This window comes from Ictidomys tridecemlineatus, chromosome 4, assembly GCF_052094955.1.
Source record: "Ictidomys tridecemlineatus isolate mIctTri1 chromosome 4, mIctTri1.hap1, whole genome shotgun sequence".
NCBI classification, from domain to species: Eukaryota; Metazoa; Chordata; class Mammalia; order Rodentia; family Sciuridae; genus Ictidomys; species Ictidomys tridecemlineatus.
The window spans coordinates 2339517-2362898 of record NC_135480.1 but is presented as its reverse complement, the minus strand read 5'-3'; the positions used below and the strand labels follow the sequence as shown (position 1 = coordinate 2362898).

General features: G+C 42.3%; 1 protein-coding gene across 1 annotated transcript in view; it reads right to left on the bottom strand.

Moving 5' to 3' along the window:
• Window positions 1–23382, bottom strand: part of LOC144376939 (uncharacterized) — a 255997-nt gene that overhangs the window by 228257 nt on the left and 4358 nt on the right. The window contains exons 4-5 of the mRNA XM_078045358.1: window positions 22333–22436; window positions 3344–3520 (exon numbers count right to left, since the gene is read on the bottom strand). Coding sequence (XP_077901484.1) covers window positions 3344–3520; window positions 22333–22416 — 261 coding nt within the window. The 5' untranslated portion in view covers window positions 22417–22436. The remainder of the gene's footprint in view (window positions 1–3343; window positions 3521–22332; window positions 22437–23382) is intronic.

The following is a 23382-nucleotide window of genomic DNA, read 5'->3' as shown; positions in this document are numbered from 1 at the left end:
TGACCATGAGCAACCCTGTGATACTGGGAATGACAATAAATTCCACTGGAAAACTGGGAAGTGTGCTGAGATTTACTTGTTACCTAAATTTATTGTTTCCTTCTGAAATTATCTAAGCCCTGGTGAAACTTTGGGAATAGCACTAAACATGATTGAGAGACCACAAAAGGCCCTGAGTACCTCCTAATAACCATGAGTTCCACTGAGGCAACAGGCAAAGCCTTTGGCTCTTTGAAAACCTAGGAAGCATCCTACTCCACACTGATACTATGGGAATGTTCACTAGCTCAACTGAATGCACGAGGAAGGGAAAGAGAACACTAAGACTCTGGGGGAATACTTAGACACAGCACTAAGACTAGAGGAGACCATGAAACCAAGTGAGAACCTGGGCAAGACCCATAATCCAATGAATCAGAACCAGAGTTCATAAGCCTCCTTAGTGTCTTGTAAAGCCCTGAATTTCAGTGAATCACTGGGAAGACCCTGAACACTGTATAGGAAACAGTGAGTGCCCTGAATTATAAGAGACACTTCTAAAGGCTATTAAATCACAAACACATGGAAAGCACCTGAACATCCATGAAATGCTGTAGACAGGCCTGAGTCCCTCTGAAAACATGGAGATGGACCTGAGAACTACACATATACAACTATGAAGCCCACTACAGAACATGGGGAGCCATGAGCTTCATTGCTGAGCTGGGCAAGCACTGAGACACAGGAGACACTGGAAGAGATCCACAAGCCAACCTTAACCCTGGTGGAGGCATTTAACAACACTGTGAAACTATTTATAGAAGGCTTTAGCCTCACAGAAGCTCTGGGAAAAAACTGTTACACCCAATGTACCTGATATTACAATAAAGATGCTAGAGAATTCCTAGGCCCCTGTAAGTCATTGCAGAAAAACACTGAGCCAAACTGATACCCTGCATAAAACACTGAGCTTACATTAAGAAACTGGTGGTGTGGCCCTGAGTGCTGCTGACACACTGGAAGTATTATGAGCAGTGCTAGGGAAGTCTCTCTGATACAATGACACACTAGGAAAGCTCTATTTCCCAATGAGACACTACAAAGCCCATTATTTTCCCAGAGTACTGTGGAAGAATCTGAGCACCACTAGATATTGTTCCACATTCTGAAAACCACTGAAAATTCTGGTAGGCCCAAGGTCTCACTACAATACTTGGGAAGGCCCTGACAAACAATCAAATTCTAGGGAAGATTCTGAGCACAACTGAGGTGCTTGGAATGGCACTTAGCCCCACAGACACCCTGGGCAAAACCCTGGGATTCATTAAGAAACCCTCAATGACCCTGAACACACTGTTTCCTTTGGAAGACTCAGAGCCTCATTCCAATAATTACAGAAACACTGAGAATAGCACTGAGCTATAGCACACATGAACACCTTACAAAAGACCCTGAAATTATACTATACTCTAAGGTTGGCTCTGAAACTTAGTGTTGCCCTGCTAAAGGCAATGAGACCTATGGAGACCCTTGGGGAGGCCGTGAGCACATGATGTGTTTGTGGGTTGTGCTGATCTGCACTGAGAGCTGGGAAGGCAATGAGATCACTAAGTCTTAGGAAAGTTGTCCCTACATCTATCAATGTAAGGAGAGCCCTTGTCTTCCTAAAACTCTGATGAATATTTTGAACAGAACAGAGACAACAGTGAATGAAATTAATGAACCTGAGACTTTTTTGAAGACTTGAGCCCTTCTAAACACTGGGCAATATTACAGGCACCATGAAGTCCATGTGGAACTTTCTAAACAAGATTGAAATTCTGAGGAAGACCATGAGCCCTCCTAAGACAGTGGGGTTGGCCCTGTGGCTCCCTGACACTAGAAAAGACACTAAATCCCTTTGATAACCTGAGTCTCACTATGATTCTGTGGTAAGCCCTGATAATCAGTGTAAACTCAGAAAACTCACTGAGTGCCTAGGAAGATAATAACACCATTAGTTCTATGGAAAAGGCCCTGGGCACCACTTTGACCTTTGTAATGTACTAAAACTCAGTAAGACACTGACTTACATTGAGGAACACTGTTACCCTAGGCATGGCAATGAATTCCACTGATAAATGGGGACAAGTGCAGAGAGTTCCTGAGACCCTGGCAAAATTCTAAACCTAGTGTGTCTTTAGAGAACTATCTAACCCTATTTAGATTCTGACAATAGCACTCAAAGTGACTGAGACACTGCAAATGGCCCTGAGGAAAAAATGGGAGTGTAGTAATGATTAAGAGTTCCACTGAAGCCATTGGAAAGACCTTTGGCTCCATGAAAACCTGGGAAACATCTTTTCCCATGCTGGGAATGTCCAAGAGCTCAACTGAATGCACAAGCAATGGAAGCAGAGCACTAAGACTTTGAGGGATCATCCTGAGAATGACTGTGAACAGGAGGAGATCAAGAACCCCATGAGCCCCAGGACAAAAACCCAATCCCATTGAATCAGTACCAAGGCCCATGATACTCCTTTGTGACCTTCAAAAGCTCTGAATATCACAGGTACACTGAGAAAATGCTGAACAACAATTAAAAACCAGTGAAGGCCCTGAATGCCCAGAGATTATTTTGAAGACCTATTTATCACACAAACGCATGGAAGGTCTCTGAACAGACCTGAAACTATGTGGACAGCCCTGAGTCACACTAACATGCTAGAGATTGTCCTGAGGACTACACATGCACTGTGGAAGGCATGAATTCCTCAGAAAAACATGGGAAAGCCATAAGCTTCGTGGTTGAGCTTGAAAAAAAAAAGAAAAAAAAAACTGGAACCCAAAACGTTCCTGGGAAAGATCCACCACCCTGCTAAGAGCCTCATGTGCCCTGTGCACAACTCTCAGCCTGTTCATTGACAGCCTTTAGCCTCACAGAAGCTCTGGGGAGTAATCTGAGACCCAATAATAGCTGAGATCTCAAAAAGCACACTAGAGAATTCCTTGAGCCCATGTAGATGTGCAGGGAAAGCACAGAGCTAGAGGTAGACCCTGGAGAAGACCCTGAGCTTACACTAGCAGACATGGGGTATCCCTGAGTGCTGCTGACACGGTGGGGTAGGCCCTGAGCACCACTATGACAACGGGAATATCCCCGAGTTTCAACAGCACACTTGGCAAGGCTGTATTTTTCAATGAGACACTATGGAAGGCGACAAGAATGCTGTGGAAGAATTTAACCCTACTAGGTATACTGCAGAGTTCGGAAATCCACTGAAATGGTGCGTAGGTCTCAATACACTACTTGAGAAAACCCTCACACACAATCAAACTTTAGGGACATATGGAGCACAAGTGCGATACTGGAAATGGCACTTACCTCCACAGAAACCTTGGGCAAAGCCTTGGTATTCATTGAAAAACCCTTAACGAATTGAACCCAGGGTATTGCTTTGGAAATATTCAATCCACACTCCAAGGCTGGGATAAGCCCTGAGAGACTTGAAGAGACTGAGCTCCTGAGAGTTTGAGAATAGAACTGAGCCTCATGGACAACCTGAAAAAAAAAAAACCAGAAATAAATAGGAAACACTGAGATTGGCTCCGAAAAAGTGTTCCCCTACAAAAGGCCATGAGACCTATTGAGACCCTTGGAAAGCTCTAAGCAAAGAGTAAATTGTGAATGTTGCTGCTCTGCTTGGACATGGAAGGAGACCACTAAGATACTTGGGAAGGTTATGCACACACAAGTCTACCTAAGAAAGGGCCTTTTTTCTTCCTACAAATCTGTAGATATTTGAATACAATAGAGACAACAATAAAATTAATGAATCTCTTATTGAAGTTTTGAGCCTCATCTAAAGACTGGGAAAAACTCCAAAAACCATGAAGACCATGTGGACATTTCTAAACAAACTGAAATTCTTCAGAATGCCTTCAGCCCTCCTGAGACTCTAGGGTAGATCCTGAGGCCCACAGACACTGATTAATACTCTGAGACCCTCCAATACCCTGACTGTTAGTAACTCTGGGATAGGCCCTGATCATCAGTGTAACCTGGAAAGACTGTAGATTCACTGAGAGCCTGGGTAGACAATGACACCACTAAGACTCTGGAGAAAACCCTGGGTACCACTGTGACCCTGGGGAATGCTCTGAGAATAACCCAGTTTCTGGGCTGACCATGAGCAATTATGTGACCCAAGGAATGGCAATGGACTTCACTGAGAACCTTGGAAAGACGCTGAGAATCACAGAGACCCAGGCAAAAACTCAAGCCCAAATGAATCTGTGGGGAACTACCTAAGCCCTGGTGAGACACTGGGAATAGCCCAAACATGACTGAGACACTGCAAAAGGCTGTGAGAAAAACTGAGATCCTGATGATGGGCATAAGTTCCACTAAGGCCCTAAGCAAGTCCATTGGCTCTTTGAAAACTTGAAGAACATCCTGAACCACACTGAGATGCTGGGAATGTCCAAGAGCTCAACTGAATACACAGGGAAGAAAAGGAGAAGTCTAAAGCTCTGGGGGAACACCTTGAGCCAGACTCTCAGACTGGATAAGACCATAGAACCAACTAAGATGCTAGGTTGGAACAAAAATCTACCAAAAGTTATCAGTGTTTATGAGCCTCCATACTGTCCTGCAAAAGCCCTGAATTCCAGGGATACTCTGGGAAAACCATGAACACTAATTAAAAACCAGAGAAGGTCCAGAGAGCCAAAGACACATCTGAAGCCCCTTAAATCACATTAACTCATGAAAAGCATCTGAGACTCCTGAGTCTCACTGAAATCCTGGAGATTGTCCTGAGAACTACAGATACATGGTGGGAGGCATTGATACCCACTAAAGAACAAGGAAAAGCCATGAACTTCACTGTTGATATTGAAAAGCGCTGAGACACAAGGATATCCTGGGAAAGATCCACAATCCCACTTAGACCCTGGTGGAGGGCTTGAACACCACTTAACCCTACTGAAGGCCTTTTGCCTCACAGAAATTCTGGGGAGGAATCTGGGACCTGTCAATCTAAGGTGTGGTCCTTCACCTTTCTAAAATCTGAAGAATATTTTGAAAACCATTGAGACAATAATGAGTGAAATTAACGACTCTGATACTCTTGGTGAAGTCTCCTCTAAATACTGGATAATATTTCACACATCATGAACACCCTGTGGAACATTCCAAACATGACTCAAATTCTGGGGAAGGCCTTGAGCCTTGGAGAGATTAGGGGGCAAAAAAATCTCAACTGGATGCAGAAGGAAGGAAATGAGAACATGGAGACACTTTAGGAACAACATGAGTATGAATGTCAGACAGGAGGAGACCATGAAACCCACTGACATCCTGAGCTGGGACCCACAATCCAGATACACTGTGGAAGGCCTTGGAGTCCACTAAAGGACATGAGAAAGCCATGAGTTCATTGTTGATCTTGAAAAGCACAGAGACACAAGGACACCCTGGGAAAGTTCCACAATCCCACTTAGATCCTGGTAGAAGTCCTCAACTCCACTGTAATATACTGAAGACCTTTAGCATCACAGAAGATTGGGGAAATAATTTGAGGCTCAAAATATCTGAAATATCAAAAAAGACCCTAAAAAATACCCTGATGCCATGTAAGTTACTGGGGAGAGCACTGAGCCAGACTGGGATCCTGGAGAAATCCCTAAAATAACAGTAAGAATTATGGGGTATCCCTGAGTGCCAGTGACACAGTAGGGAATGCCCTGAGCACCATTGTGAAAGTGGGAATATCTCTGTTACAACACCACACTGGGCAAGGCTCTATTCCCCAGTGAGACATTAGCAAAACCATGTTCCCCTCCCAAATATGCTGGAAGAATTGTAGTACCACTAAATATTATGCAGAGCTCTTAATCCAATTAAAAATCTAGGGTAGGCCTTAGATATCACCAAGAATCTTGGGAAGGCTGAGATACTCAGTCAAACTCTGGGGAGGATGCTGAGCTTCCTCAATTGCAAATGTGAAGCTGCAAATGGCACATACCTCTAGAGACACTGGGCAAGGCACTGGGATTCATTGAGAATCCCTGAATGCCCCTGAATCCATTGTTTCCTTGAAAAGATTCTGAAAATTACTTGAGACTGAAAAAAACACTGAGCATCCCAGAGATTTTGAGAATAGCTCTGAGCCTCATAGACAAACTAAAAAGAAAAAAAAAAAACATGAAATAATAGACACTCTGAGGTTGGCTCTGAAACATTGTGTACTTCTGGAAGAAGCATGACACCAATTGAGAATCTTAAGAAGACCCTGAGCACATGGTGAAATTGTGAATGGGACTGATTTGTACTGAGAATCTGGGAAGGCACTGAGATTACTAAGACTTTGGGAATGTTGTGCACACATCTGTCAACCTCAGGAAGGGCCCTTCACCTTCCTAAGAATGTGAAGACTATTTTGAACACAATTGAAACCGGAGTGAATGGAATTAACCAATCTGAGAAATTTGTAGAAGCCTTAGCATCTTTTGAACAATGTGCAGCATTTTATGTGCCATGATAACAAATGGGCTTTTCTAAACAACAATGGAATTCTGAAGAAGGCCTTGAGCATCCTGAGAATCTAGGGTAGGCCCTGAGGTACACTGACACTTGGAAAGACCCTGAGCCCCTCTGAAACCCACAAAGCCTTTGTGGTAGGTCCTGATCATCAATGTAAACTGGGAAGACTATGGATTTACTTAGTACCTCAGAAGGCAGTGACACTGCTAAGACTCTGCAGAAAACCCTGAGTACCACTGGGACCCTGAGAAATGCCCTGAGACTAGGTAATGCTCTGTGCATTCCCTGAGAAACTCTGTGACCTTGGAAATGGCAATAAACTCAACTGAGAACACGGGAAATGTGCTGAGATTTACTGAGACCTTGGCAAATACTATGAACCCGTGTGTCTTTAGGGAATTATCTAAGCCCAGGTGAGAGTCGGGAATAGCAATGAACATGACTGAGACTCTAAAAGGCCCCAAGGAAAATTGAAAGCTTGGTGATGGACATGAGTTCCACTGAAGCCCTGGGTAAGACCTTCGGGTCCTTGAATAACTGGGGAACATCATGAACCTCACTGAGGAGGTGGGAATGTCCAAGAGCTCAACTGAATGAGTGAGGAAGGAAAGAAGAACACTAAGACTCTGGGGAACTCTCTGAGCATGACTGTGAGACTAAAGGAGTCCATGAAACCCGCTGAGACCCTGGACAAACCCCCAATCCATGAACCAGTAGCAGAGTCCATGAGCCTCCTTTATGACTTTCAAAATCCCTCAATTTCATTGATACAGAGAAAATTCCTGAACACCACGAAGAAGGCAGTGAAGGCTCTGAATGCAAAAAGGCACTTTGGAAGACCTCTAAATCACCACAAAATCATGGAAAGCATCTGAACACCCCTAATATTCCTGAGTCACAATGAATTCCTGAGATTGTTCTGAGAACTACACATAAACTGTGAAGGCATTGTGGTCTTAGAAGGATAATTGGGAGACACATGAGCTTCATTGTTGAGCTTGAGAAACACTGAGACACAAGGACACACTGGGAAAATCTACTACCCCATGTAGTCCATGGGGGAGGCCCTGAACATTACTGTAAATCATTACTGTAAATTACTGTGAGTACTTTAGCCTCACAGAAGCTCCAGGGAAGAATCAGAGACACGTCATACCTGAGATTTTCAAAGGGGGCTAATGACTTCCCTGAGTCCCTGTAAGTCATTGGGGAAAGCACTGAGCCAGATGGAGACTGGGGAGAATACCCTGAGCTTACACTGAGAAACACAGGCTAGCCATGAGTGCCCCTGGCACAGAGAAGAAGGCCCTCAGCATGACAATGAAAATGGAAATATGTGGGTGTTATAAGGACCCAGGGGGCAATGTTCTATTTCCCAATGAGACTAGTGAAGGCCATTATTTTTCTAGAATAGTGTAACAGAATCTGAGCACCACTAAATTTTTGTAGAGTTGTAAAGACCACTAAAAGACTAGTATAGTCCCTAGGCCTCACTATGATATTTGGACAGGCCCTGACACACAGTCAAACACTGAGCAACCTGCTCAGCAGCAGTTTGAAGCTTAAAGTGGAGTTTAGCTTAGCTGTGAACCTGGGAAAACCCTGGGATTCACAGAGGAATCCTGAATAGCACTGAAGCCTGTTTTCCTTTGGAAGGTTCAGAGCCTGGCTTCAAGGCCAGAAGAAGCAGTGAGCATTACTGAGACTCTGAGCCTCATGGAAAATGGGTCAAAGATCCTGAAAGAATAAGAACCTCTAGGTTGGCTCTAAAACTCAGTGTTCCTCTGCAAAACCAATGAGACCTAGTTAGATGTTTTCAAGGGCCCTGAGCACATGGTGAAATTGTGAACAAGGCTGATCTTCACTGAGATGCTGGGAAGGCAAGGAGGAAAAAGACTTTGGGGAAGGTTGTGCACACATCTATCCATGGAAACAGGGTCCTTCACTATTTTCAGAACATGAAGAATGTTTTAAACAGCAACTAGACTACAGTGAATAAAATGAAAGTGAGTTTTTTGTTTCAGACTTGAGCATCATGTAAACACTGGGCAGTATTCCAATGAGTACCATGAAGACTATGTGGACCTTTGTAACAAGACAGAAATAATGTGGAAGGCTCTGAGCCCTCCTGAGTGTCTAGGGGATGTCTGAAGGCTCATTGACAATGAAAAAGACCTGACCCCTCTGAAACCTTAAGTGTCACGAAGACTCTGGAATAGGCCCTGATTATCTCCATGACCTGGGGAGATTGCAGCTTCATAGAGGGTCTGGGAAGACAATGGAACCACTAACACTCTGCAAATAAGCCTTGAATACCACTGTGACCTGAGAAATTCCCTCAAAATCATTTACACTCTGGAAAGGCCCCTGCAAGAGCAATGAACTCCACTGACAACCTGGAAAAAGGTACTGAGATTTACTGAGACTCTGGCAAAGTCTCAGAAAGCTGTATGTGTTTGCAAACCTATCTAAGCCCTGGTGAGGCTGTGAGAATAGCACTGCAAATGACAGAGACACTGTGAAAGGCTCTAAGAAAAATTGAGCATGGTAATTGCCATGAGATCCACTGTGGCCATGGGCAAGTCTTTTGGATTTTGAAAGCTGGGGAACATCCTGACCCTCACTGAGATGCTGGGGATATCACAAATCTCAACTGGATGCACAAAGAAAATAAGCAGAACATGAAGGCACTGGGAAAACACCCAGAGCACGAGCATGAGACTGAAGGAGACCAGGAAAGCCATGAGACCATGGGAAAGGACCCACAGTCCACTAAATTAGTACCAATGCCCAGGAGCCTCCTTATTGAACTGCAAAAGTCCTGAATTCTGGTGAGATACTGTGAAAAGTCCCAAACAACAATCAGAACCCTGAGGACCTGAAATGCCAAGAGAAGGTTTTGGACCCAAGCAAGCAAACTCATGGAGAGCTTCCAACACCACTGCAGTTCTATGGACAGCTCTGAGTCACAGGGAAATCCTGGAGATGGTGGTGAGCACAACAAACACACTGTGGAAGACATTGAGGTCCTGTAAAGTACATGGGAGGGTCATGATCGCCATATTGAGTGAGAAGAGCATGGAGACACAAAGAGACCCTCGGAAGGCTCCACAATCCCTCCAGATCCTGACATGGGCCCTGAACCCCACTGTAAATCTCCCGAAGGTCTCTAGCCACACAGAAGCTGTGGGGAACAACAGGAGGCCCAACGACAACTGAGATCCCCAACAAGAGCCCAGTGAGTTCCCCGAGTGCCTCCAAGTCATTGGAGAGCACTGAGCTGGACTGCGACCTGGAGAAACCCTGAGCTGACATCAAGAAACATGGAGAAGCCCTGAGCGCCTGTGACGCAGTGGGCAAGGCCCTGAGCACAGCCATGACAATGTGACTATGCCTGTGTTACAAGGACACGGGGCAAGTACACATTTCCCAATGAGACACTAGTGAATGCCATTATTATCACAGAGTAGTGCAAAGCATCTGAACACTACTCAGTATTTTGTAGCAGTCTCAAACCCAATGGAAGAGTAGCAAGATGCTAGGCCTCACTGTGATATTTGGACAGGCCCTGTCACACACAAAAAAACTGGGCAACATCATGAGAACAACTGTGAATCTGAAAATGGAGTTTAGCATCACTGAAAATCTGGGAAAACCTGGGATTCACTGAGTAACTCTGAATGGCACTGAAGGCAGTGTTTTCTTTGGATGATTCTGAGCCTGGCTCCTAGGCCAGAAGGAGCACTGAGCATCTAGGAGACTCTAAAATAGCACTGAGACTCATGAACAACCTGTAAGAAACCTTGAATAATAATAATCTTTTAACTTGGCTCTGAAACTTAGTGTTCCACTTCAAATCACCATGAGACCTACTGACACTTTGCTAATTTCTGAGCCCATGGTGACATTGTGAATTGTACTGATCTGCACTGAGAGCCTGGTAAGCTAAAAGACACACAAATTATTGGAAAGTTGTGCACACATCTGTCAATGGAAGGAAAAGTCCATCCCTCAAATGAATAAAATGGCCTTAAACTTCTACAAATATGAAGAATATTTCAAACCCCAATGAGACCACAGTGAACAAAATTTATGAATGTGAGATGCTTTGGGAAGACTACAGCATATTTGGAAAACTGGGCAATAGGTCACTCAGTACCAGGAAGACTAGGTCAACATCTATAACAAAACAGAAATCACAAGAAAGGCCTAGAGCCCTCTGGGGCATCTGAGGTAGGCCCTGAGGCACATGACAATGGAAAAGACCCTGAATTTTTCTAAAACTCTCAGTGTCCCTAGGACCCTGTGGGAGGCCCTGATCATGCGAGTAACCTGGGAAGACCAGAGCTTCTTGAGTGCCTGGGAAGGAAATGGCACCATGAAGATTCTGCAAAGAAACTTTGAGTATCACAAGGACCCTGAGAAAAGCCCTGAGGCTCACTAAAACTCTGATCTTGACCTGAGACACATTGTAATCTTGGAAGAGCAATGAAGTCCACTGAAAACCTTAGAAAGGTGCTGAGATTGACTGAAACTCTGGCCAAACTTCTGAAACCAGTGTGTCTTTGGGAAAGTACTCAAGCATGGAGACACTGTAGGAATAGCACTGAAAATGACTGAGACACTACAAGAGGCCCTAAAAAACACCTGAGAGCCTCACAATGGCCATGACTTCCACTAAGGCCTTGGGAAAGTCCATTGGCTCTTTGAAAACCTGAGAAGCAATGTCCTAAACCACACTGAGATGTGGGGAATCACCAAGAGTAAAACTGCATGCACAGTCAATGAAAGGAGAACACTCAGACTCTGGGGGAGCTCACAGAGTATAACTATGAGACTGGAGTAGACCATGCAACCCACTGAGATGCTGGGCAAAACCTCACAACCCAGTGAATCTGTACCACTAGCCATGAGCTTCCTTACTCACCTGCAAAAGCCCCAAATTTCAGTGAAACAGTTGGAAAAGGTCTAAACATCAATTAGAAACCAGAAAAGGCCCTGAATGCACAGAGACATTTCTGACGGCATTTAAGTCACTCAAACTCATGGAGAGCTGGTGATCTCACCTCAAATTATAAAACCCAGAGTCACACTGATATCCTGGACACTGTTATAAGCACTACACATACACTGTGCAGGGCATTGAGGCCCACTAAAGAACAAGGAAATCCCAAAAGCTTTATTGTTATCTGGAAAAGCACTGAAACACAGGACGCCCTGGGAAAGATCCACAACCCCCCGTTGATCCTGGTGGAAGCTTTGAAATTTACTTTCATTCTATTTATTGAAAGCTTTCTGCCACTCAGAAGCTCAGGAGAAAAATCTGAAAATCAATCATATCTGAGTTCGCATTAAAGGTCCCAGAGAAATCCCTGAGCCCCTGGATGTCATTTCTCAATACTCTGAGCCAGACTGAGACCCTGGACTAAGCCCTGAGCTTACACTAAAAACCATGAGGGAGCCTGAGTGACCCCCATGCAGTGGGAAAGGCCCTGAGCCCCTCAAGGAAAATCTATATATCTCTCAGTTACAATGACACTCAGGGCAAGGCTCTACTTCCTATTGAAGTCTTGTGACACCCCTTGTTTTCTCAGAATGCTGTGTAAGAACCTGAGCACCACTAGATGGCGTGCAAAGCTCTTCAATCCACTGATATAGTAGAGTGTGCCCTAGGAGTGACTAGGATTTGGGGGAAGGCTGTGACACACATTCAAACAGTCATCTCTGAGGAAGACGCTGAGCCATCCTGTGCTTCTGCAAAAGGCAGAGAGTTCACAGAGACCCAGAGAAAGCCTGGGATTCATAGAGCAAGGCTCAAGTTCCCAGGGCCCAGTGTTTCCTGGGAAAGAATTCAGAGACTCACCCTGAGACTGGAAGAAACTCAGAGTGAATGGAGATTTCTAGCCCTCAGAGACAACCTTGAATAAATTCTGAAAGAAGAGGAGACTCTCAGGGTGGCTTTCAAACACAGTGTTCTTGTGCCTAATACACTAAGAGATTCCATAACTTTGAGAAGGCCCTGAGCACATGGGGAAACTGTGAATGCTGCTGATATGCACCGAGGGTCTGGGAAGACTAGGAGAACATTGAGAGTCATGGGAAGTTTGTACCCACATCTGTCAACTTAAGGAAGGGACTTCAACTTCTGAAGATTTGTAAGAATGTTTTGAACATTATTATGACCACAGTGAATGAACCTGATCTATCTGAGACTTTTGATAATACTCTTCTGAACACTGAGGTCTATTCAAAGTCCCATGAAGACCACGAGGACCTTTCTAAACAAGACAGAAGTTCTGGGGAAGGCCTTGAGCACTTCCTGGATTCTAGGGTACCTGTGAAGGTGCCACTTCCTACCAAAATCCAAAGCCAGGAGGGCTTTACATGGAAGCACTGCCACTGAATGTGTTTTGCTTTTTCTTTAAAAAAAAATTGCAGGCCACCATGTTTAATTTGAATTTTTAATATAACAAGATATCTAAGAAGCTAGGAAAATTATTGAGTTATCTTGAACAATCTTCAGAGTACAAAAATAAAATTAGATATACAGTTGTTCTGATTCTTTAAAAATCCAAATGATTTAGATTACTCCCTATTGCTTTGCCACCATGTAATAAAGGGCAAGTTAAGGTCTGGAAAACTGATTGATGTTACACTAGAAAGATCAGTAATTTGTATTTAGATTTATAGCAGTTATTCCTTATTTGATGATAATTTGGGTCCTGTATATCTTAATTTACTCTTTCAGGATTTTATATGTTTCCTATGGACATAATCCATTCTGTCATGATACTATGACCCATAGCAGTTTCTTTGGTAATATTCTAACTTTTAGGAAAGATAATATTATAAATGATCTCTGGCATTTAATTGTTGCCTAAGATTTTCTTCATCTTACATGGATCCATACCTAATTTAATAGGCAGAAACTACAAGGAGGGTTCCTGCTATGGCCTGCAAGCCTATATTCAATTCTCTTACATTGTAAGTTTTAGAAATGTAAAATTAAGCACAAATGGATGATAGATGTCCTGTAAATTGTAAGAAATGTAATCTAACAAAGCTCATTTACTTAATAATTTGGCTCAAAATATTTCCAAAGTCCTATAGAATGAAGTAATTATTAAAGAAGAGATTAAAACTAAATCAAATACTTTTAAAACTATTGTTATAAATATTGATAATGAGCTTTCTGCTCTCAGAATTTGACCAAAGGCTTAAACTCCATGTTAATTATAAGTAGGTATGTGTTACTAGAGCCAAATATCATACTTCCCAATAAAATTGGGAAAAACTCAGAAATCATCTGTTGGATATATGACATACTAATAATAATAGCTTGAGCCTTAGAGCATTCAGGATATTCAGAAAAACAGAACCAATCTCATGGACCTGTATCTGTAGCTGATGAAATTAATTGGCTTTCCAACCTTGAAACATTCTACATGGAATATTACTGAAATGCTGTTTGCTACTAATTCTTGTTATATCATGATAATAGGTTGTCTTACCCTCAGAAAAAGGATCCAGGAACTCAAAGTAATAATCCCTCATTTGCATTAAAAAATTAAATATGGGAAAGACATAAAGACTCATTCATAAACTGTGTATGAACCAAATTGACATCATAGCCAATGAATAGAAAACTTTCAGTGGTCATACTGCTGGTTAAGACTGCTGAGAGACACGTGAGCTCTATTCAGCTCTGCCAGATTACACACACCACTGGTGACCTGTTGCCGCCACCTAGCCACGCAGACTCCCAGAGATAAGTGTGGCTTCCCAGGATGCAAATGAACATGTTGACTGCAAGACACCATGAAGAAAACCTCCACTCACACAAATCTTTTCCTTGCCTTTGATTTACACCCTTAAATAAACAAACAGAGCCATTTTTTTAAAAAGCGGAGCTCCAGCTCCTGTGTGAACTTGACCTCTCAGATGCTCCATGCTTTCCAAAAGTAATTCTAATTTTCTATTCTTTCTTCACTAATTACTTCAGACTTTAACTTTTCAGATGGCTTATCCCTTCCTGTACAGGATGAATTACCCTGTTGAGGTGCTGGTCACCTTGTGAAACTGGAGAGACTCTGGAAATAGCACTGAAAAACACTGAGACACTGCAGAAAGCCCTGAGTAAAACAGAGAGTCTGCTAATTGCCATGAGTTTCACTGAGGGCTTGGGTGAGGTCACAGCTCTTTGAAAACCTGGGGAATATCTTGAAACACACTGAGATTGTGGGAATGTACAAAAGGTCAATGGAAAGCATAGTAAAAGGAATGAAATACTAAGAATCTGTGGGAATGCCCTGAACATGAATGTGAAAATAGAGAGGACCAGGAATTGTATTGAGACTCTGGGCAATGACCCACTCGACACTGAATAAACCAGAGTCCATGAGTCTCCTTAGTGACCTGCAAAAGTTCTGATGTAAAGAAAACAAAAGGAGACAGAGCAAGGTGCAGAGGCAAAGTGGCAGAACAGCAGGATGGCAGAGTGGCTGAAAGGCAGAAAAGGCCCCTTGTCAAGCTGGAAGCTTTATATCAATAGGCCACATTAGATCACTGGCATCAGAGTTTCATTACTGTTCATTGTGTCACTAGGCAGTTACAGAGTCAGCAACATTATGCAGCTTATTTCTCAGTTACATACATTAGTTGTAATGTGCAAGGTTAGGAGTTTCATGTAGCTCTCAAGAAAGTCCATTGTTTAAAGGTACTGTGATGTGGACAGTTTAGCTTGGTGAAACATTGTGGTTGTCTAGTAAGAGAATTCCTTTATTCCCAGGAGCTGAGCACCTAAGATGAAGGTCAAGGCTGATAAGACTCTAGCACAGAGCCTCCTCATGCATGCATGGCCACAGTAGCTAGGCATTGCCCATGTATTAGTTACCTTATGAGTTACTTGAGGGAAATCTACAGAATAGTTCTAGTATGGAAAACAGGCGATTTTGACCCACAGAGAGTTTGCTCACCAGAGGAATGCTGTCCTGTACATCTCCACAGCCAGAATCCTTACACTCTGAATTAGAGTAATGTTACAAGAAAAGTTCTGAACCCCAATTAGAAAAAAAAGTAAAGGCCTTGAATGGCAAGAGACACTTCTGAAGGCCTTTGAAGCTCACATATTCATGAAAAGCATCTGAAGACACCTGAAATATTATGGACAATCCTGAAATTTTGAACACAGAACTTCAGTCACACTGAAATTCTGGACATTGTCCTGAGAACTATAGATACAATATGGAAGGCATTGAGACTTACTAAAGAACATAGAAAAGCCATGAGCTTCCTAGCTGAGCTGGAAAATGACTGAAACACGAGGAAATCCTGGAAAAGACCCACAGCAACACATTGACCCTTGTGGAGGCCCTGAACCCCACAGTAAAACTACTTATTCAAGGCCTTTATCCTCACAGAAGCTCTCTGGAAAGTCTGAGACCCAATCATAACTAAGATCTCAGTGAAAATACTAGAGAACACCCTGAGCCCATGAAAGACACTGAGGAAAGCACTGAGTGAGACTGAGACCCTGAAGCAAGTGCTGAGCTTAACATCAAGAAACATGGAGTAGGGCTGGGGATGTGGCTCAAGCAGTAGCGCACTCGCCTGGCATGTGCGCAGTGCTGGGTTCGATCCTCAAAACCACATAAAAATAAAAATAAAGATGTTGTGTCCACCAAAAAATCTAAAAACTAAATATTAAAAAATTCTCTCTCTCTCTCAAAAGAAAGAAAGAAAGAAAGAAAGAAAGAAACAAACAAACAAACAAACAAACAAACATGGGGTTGCCCAAAGTTCCATTGATATGGAGGAAAACCCTAAGAACCACTATGAAAATGAGAATGTATCTCTGTTACAGTGATGAGCAAACCTCTATTCCTTTTTGAGACCCTGTGAAAGGCCATTATTATTCTCAGAATAGAGTGGAAGAATCTGAGCATGAGTAGAAATTACACAGAGTTCTTCAAAATACTGAAATAGTAGGATAAAACCTAGGCTTCACTATGAAACTCAGGAAGAACCTGACACACAATAAGACTCTGAGAAAGATGCAGAGCACCACTGTGATGCTTACAATGTACCTTAGCTTAACAGAGACATTGGGCAGGATCCTGGGATTCATTGAGAAGCCCTGAAAGGCTCTGAAAACAGTGATTCCTTTAGGATTACTTACAGTATCACTCTGAGCCTGGAAGAAACACTGAGACTCTGAGAATACAGATGAGCTTTGTGGAAAACCTGTAGAAAACCCCACAGCAGTAGGAGACCCTGAGGTTGTTCCTGAAACTCAGTGTTCCCCTTAAAAAACAATGAGACTTATTGAGACACTTGGAAAGGCCCTGAGAAAATGGTGAAAATGTAAATGGTCCAAATCTGCACTGAGAATCGGGAAAGGCAATGAGAACACTAAATATCTTGGAAAGGCAGTGCACACATCTGTTAACATAAGGAAGAAACTTTTGACTCCCCAAAAGTCTTAGGAATATATAGAACAACACCAAGAAAACCATTATTGAAATTAATGAATCTAAGACTCTTGTGAAGGGCAATATTCCAAGGACCATGAAGACCATGTGGACCTGTTGAAACAACACTGAAATTCTGCAAAGGGCCTTGAGCCCTCCTGAGACTCTAGTGTAGGTTCTGAGGCTCACTGACTCTGGGGGAAAAATTCCTGAGCCACTCTGATGCCCTGAGTGTCATAAGGCAGTAACAGATGCCCTGATAATCAGTGTAACCTGGGAAGACTACAGCTGCACTGAGTGCCTGGGGAGCAGGACAAGAATAAGACGATGTAGAACAGCCTGGGCGCAATGTACCCTGGGGAATGCCCTGTGACCCAGTAATATTCTGGTCTGAACCTGAGCAACACTGTGGCTCTGGGAATGTCAATGAACTTCTTTGACAAGTAGGAAAAGTGCTGAGATTTTCTGAGATAAGGGAAAAACTCTAAACCAGTGTGTCTTTGGGGAGCTATTTAATCATGGTAAGACTCTGGGAATAGCACTGAACATGACTGAGACACTGCAAAGGCCTTGGAAAAACTGAGAGCCTGGTAATTGCCAGAGAGGCCCTGGACAAGGCTTTGGTCAGTTTGATGAACTGGGGAACATCAAAGTTATACTGAGATGTGGGGAAAGTCTAAGAGCACAACTGAATGCAGGCAGAAAAGAAGCAAAACACTGACACTCTGGAGGGACAGTCCAAGAATGACTGTGAAATAAGAAGACCATGAAATGCTCTGAGTACCTGGGCCAGGACCCACAACTCACTGAATCTTTACCAGAGTCCATTAGACTACTTAGTGAGCTGCAAAAGCCCTGAAGTCCTCTGATACACTGGGAAACCACTGAGCACCAACTGAAAACCAATGAGGGACCTGAGTGCCAAGAAACACCTTTGAAGGCCTTTGAGTCACACAAATTGATAGAAAGTATATGAAAACCCCAGAAATTATATGGACAGCCATGATTCACATGGAAATCTAGAAAATTGTCTGGAAAACGACAGACACAGAATGGAAGGCACTGAAGCCTTCTGAGGAACACAGGAATCCAGGAGTTTCATTGTTCATCTAGAAAAGCACTGAGACACAAGAAGATATTAGGAAACATCCACAACCCAACTTATGTACTGGTAGAGGCCATGATGTCCACTGACAAAATATTAAAGGGCTTTAGCCCCACAGAGGCCGTGGGAAAAACGTGATACCCAATCATACCTAAGATCTCAAAAAGGATTGTAGAAAATTCTCTGAGTCCATGTAGTCATTGGGGAGACCACTGAGCCAGACTAATACCTTGGAGAAAGCCATGAGCTCACACCAAGAAAAATGGGCTATGCTGAGTGCCTACAATGAGGGGGAAAGGCCACAAGCACCACTATGACACTGAGAGTATCTCCATGTTACACTAACACACTGGGCAAGGCTCTATTCCCCAATGACACACTAGGGAAGGCCATCACTTCCCCAGAATATGGTGTATTATCTGAGCAACACTAGATATTGTGCACAGTTTTATATTCACTGAAATAGTTCTGTAGGTCTGAGGCCTCACTATACTATTTGGGAAGGCCCTGACACACAATCAAACACTGAGAAAAGTGGCAAGCACCACCATGATGCTGGAAATGGTACTTAGCTCCACAGAGATCCTGGGCAAGGCCCATCATAAATTCATTGAGAACACTTGAGTGACCCTGAACACAGAGTTGACCTTTCAGAAGGTCCAGTGCCTCACTTCAAGGTTGGAAGAAACACTGAGCACCAGTAGACTCTGAGAATTGCATTGAACCTCACAAACAATCTGTAATAAACCCTGAAATTAAAAAATACTTTGAGGTTGGATTTGAAACACACTCATTTCCTGGGAATCATGCTGATCTACACTGAAAGCCTAGGAAGAAAATGAGAGCATTAAGACCCTTGGGGAGGTTGTGCACACACCTGTCAAACTAAGAAAGGGGCCTTCACCTTCCTGAGAATCTAAAGATTATTTTGAACCCCATTGAGACAACAGTGAATGAAATTGACAAATCTGTGACTCTTGTTGAAACCTTGAGCCTCTTCTAAGGACTGGGGGTAATATTACAAGCATATGAAGACCATATGAATTTTTTAAATAGAATTAAAATTCTGGGAAAGTTCTTGAGCCCTCCTGAGACTCTAGGGTATACCTAAGGCACACTGACACTAGGAAAGATGGTGAACCCCAGTGATACCCTGAATGTCATTAACAATCTCTTAAAGACAATGATCATCAGTGTAACCAGGGAAGATTGTAGCTTCACTGAGTGCTGGAAAGGCAATGATAACCTTAAAGACATTGTAGAAGGCCCTGGGCACCATGGAATGCCCTGAGAATCAGTAGACTCTGGGCTGATTCTGTGCAACACTTTGATCCTTGAAATACCAACAAACTCTACTTAGAACCTGGGAAATGTGCCAAAATTACTGAGACCCTGGCAAAAACTCTAAACCTAGTGTATCTAAGCTGTGGTGAGACTATGGGAAAAGCACTGAAATTGACTGTGACTCTGCCAAAGGCAATGAGAATAAAGAAAGCCTGGTAATGGCCTTGAATTCTACTAGGGTCTATCTAGACAAAGTTTTTGGCTCTTTGAAAACCTGGAAACATCCTAAATGACACTGAGATGATGGGAATGTATAAGGCCTCAGTGGAATGAACAAATGGAGTGAAAAAGAACACCAAAAATCTGTGGGAACAACCTGAGCATGACTGTAAGACTGGAGGAGACTAGGAACTGAGCCATGACCCACATACACTGAATGCACACCAGAGTCCATGACCCAGCTTAGTGAGATGCAAAAGACCTGAATACCAGTGTTACATTGGGGAAAGCCTCAACACCACATAGAAACCAGTGAAGGCCCAAATGCCAAAAGACACTTTTGAAGGCCTTTGAATCACTCAAACTCATGAAAATCATATGAACATACCTGGAATGTTAAGTACAGTCCTGAGTCACACTGTAACCCTGGAGAACACTGTGGAAGGCATTGAGGCCCACTAAGGAACAAGGAAAAGCCATGACCTTCATTGAAAATTGGAAAAAGTACCCAGACACATAGAAACTGAGGAAAAGATTCAAAACACCACATTGACTTTGGTGGAGGCACTGAAACCCATTGTAAATCTATATACTGAAGTCCTTTTGCATCACAGATGCTCTGGGGTAAATGTGAGTCTCAATTATATCTAAAATTTCAAAAAAGACCCTACAAACTTCTGTCACCACTGTAAGTCATTGGGAAAAACACTGAGCCAGACTGGAAACTTGGAGAAAGCCACAAGTTTATACCAAGAAACATGCACTACCTTGAATGCCTACAAAAGAAAGAGGAAGCCCTGAGCACCACTATGACACTGAGAGTATCTCCATGTTACATCAACACATTGGGCAAGGCTCTATTCCCCAATGAGTCACTAGGGAAAGACATTATTTTTCTAGAATACTGTGGAAGTATCTGAGTACCACTGGAAGTATCTGAGTACCACTGGATGTTGTGCACAATTTTATAGTAACTGAAATAGTTCCATAGGCCTGAAGCCTCACTACAATATTTAGAAAGACCCTAACACACAAACACACTGAGAAAGATGGCAAGCACCAATGTGATGTTAGAAATGGCAATTACCTCCACAGAGACCAATTTTCAAAGAAAGAGGCCACAATTGTGGGGGCCCCAGGAAACAAAACAGATTATTCTTTCCTGTTACCACAGTATTGAAATCATTGAAATTCATCATGTCATAAAGTAGTCCAAAAATTTCTATACATGCCAGATTGCCCACTTCAATTGATAGGTTGAGACTTGGTAGGAAAGATCCAAGCCCAGATAACTGTTAATGCAAAAGGCCAGTCACTGATATCACTGAGAAAACCTGAAGCAAATATTTTAACCCTCATAATTCCCTAGAAAGATGACTGGCACCTCTTCAACCTAGTGGAAACATCACAACAGGAAACAGACATCCCTTTCCAACTACAAGAAGTATAGACAGAGGCCAACCCACCTGGACTAGCCAAAAACTTTCTCCCAGTGGTGATGAAATTTGAACCTGAAGCCAAACCAGTACACCTGAGATGACATCATATTCCTTATATATGGCAAAACATGGAATTCAAAAACATTTGGACACTCTTTTACAATATGGAATTCTCAGAACTCAACAATCACCATGAAATACACATCTTTTGCCTGTCCAAAAACCAGAAACTGATAATTATTGGCTAGTCCAATATTTACATGCAGAAAATCAATCCACAGTCACCTTACATCCTGTGGTTCCCAATCCACATAATCTCCTAAGTCTGCCCCCAGCTGAGGTGGGCTATTTCACATGTCTGGACCATAAAGATGCTTTCTTCTGCATACAACTTGTTCCAAAGAGTCAGCTACCCTTTGCCTTCCAATGAGAAGACTCCAATGGGAACAAAGGCCAATTGGCCTGGACTAGGTTACCACAAGGTTTCAAAAAGTAACCAAACATCTCTGGGATGGTGGTGGCTTCTGACTTAAAAGCCTTTCCTGCAAAACATTGTGGATGCACATTGTTCCAATATGTAGATGATCTGTTCCTGGCTGGATCAACCAGAGAATATGGCATAAAAAGAATACAGCTGCTTCTCACTCTCCTATATAAGAGAGTTTTACAAAGTTTCAAAGAGGAAAGCCCAGATCTGTCAAGAAAAGTCAAGTACCTTGGTTTCTATATGACTCAGGGACAGTGGCAACTGGGCTACAAGAGGAGACAGGTGACCTGCTCAATTCCAGTCCCTTCAACCTGCTGTCAAATCAGAGATCTTTGGTGCCACTTAATTCTGCTGTGTATAGATCCCCAACTTTTCAGTAATGGCAAAACCCCTCTGTGAAGGCCCAAAAAGGAAAGAACAGGATCTTCTGTTTGGGGGGCAAACAAAACAAAAGGCCTTTGAGGACACTAAAGAAGCACTTACCAATGCACCTGGACTAGGACTCCCTGACCTCACAAAGCCTTCTTCCTGTATGTCCATGAATGGTATGGAATAGCTGTAGGGGTCCTGACTCAAATGCTGGGAACATGGCACGTCCAGTGGCCTACCTATCTAATCAGCTGGACTCTGTAGCCAAAGGCTGACCACCTTGCTATGGGCCCTTTCAGTCATGGCCCTTCTGGTGTTGGAAGTTAATAACCTGGCTAGGAAAGAAGAATTAGGTTCCTGTGTTCTACATTAATTTTGACATTATTAGATTACAAAGGATAATGTTGGCTGAATAATGAAAGAATGGTCAATTACCATTGGGTGGGAAAGCAAACCTTTTTCTTAAGATGGAAGCTGTTGCTTAAGATGGTCATCCAGATGCTAAGCAAGGACCTTCCACTGGGTAAGAAAGTCTTCATGTAGTAAAGTTGTAATACATCTAAATTTAAAAGAGACAATATAATTAAGTGATAAAATGTCTATATAAATGAAGGGTAAATTTTAAAAGGTTTGTGTGCAATTAAGTTGGTTATACATAAGTAACACAATCAGTTAAATCTACTCAAGTTTCCCTAAAGTCAAATATTAATGTACTGATATAAACCAAAGTTTAATACGTATGTTGAAATGACAAGGATATCTTCAAATATTAATTCACTCTTAACATTGAATCTATTAAGTTTTACTATCTAGAGCAAATAGTGTTAAAATCAGGGTTTACATTTTATTTTAGAGTATTGTACTAAATTACAGAGTCTAGATTTTTCTTTAAAAGCTAAACTTGATTACTATATAAACATCAATGTAATTATGGCACTGTTACACTTCTTTGTATATTAAATGTGTTTATATATGAGGTATAGAAGTCTTTAAAGTTAAACTTTTTTAAAAATTTTTATATGTTTATTTTATTTATATTTGGTGTTGAGGATTGAACCCAGAGCCTCTCTCACACATGCTAGGTGAGTGCTCTACTGCTGAGCCACAACCCCAGCCCTGAAAGTAAAAGTTTTGAAAGAACATTTTATCAAGCTAGTGGTCTCCAAACTAAAGTTGTCTGTAATGGTAATTTTAGACTTATAAGGATAACAAATTTTATTGGGGATTTATTTATATCATTGAATGTTCTATAACCAAATCTAAACCATATGTTACTTGTTACACTGAGATAAAAATGTAAATGTATTTCTAAAAATAATGATCTACTTAAAGAATAATCTTGTAAAACATTTTTCCACTTTTTCCACAAAAAGAAAGTTAAAACTTTCTTAGCCTTTCTTTAACTCTTTTTTTAGATAATGTCATATTGTGTTAACTAACACAATCAGGCCAGACTCATCTCACTTAATGTTTGATTCAAATGATTGATATTTTATTTTAAAGAT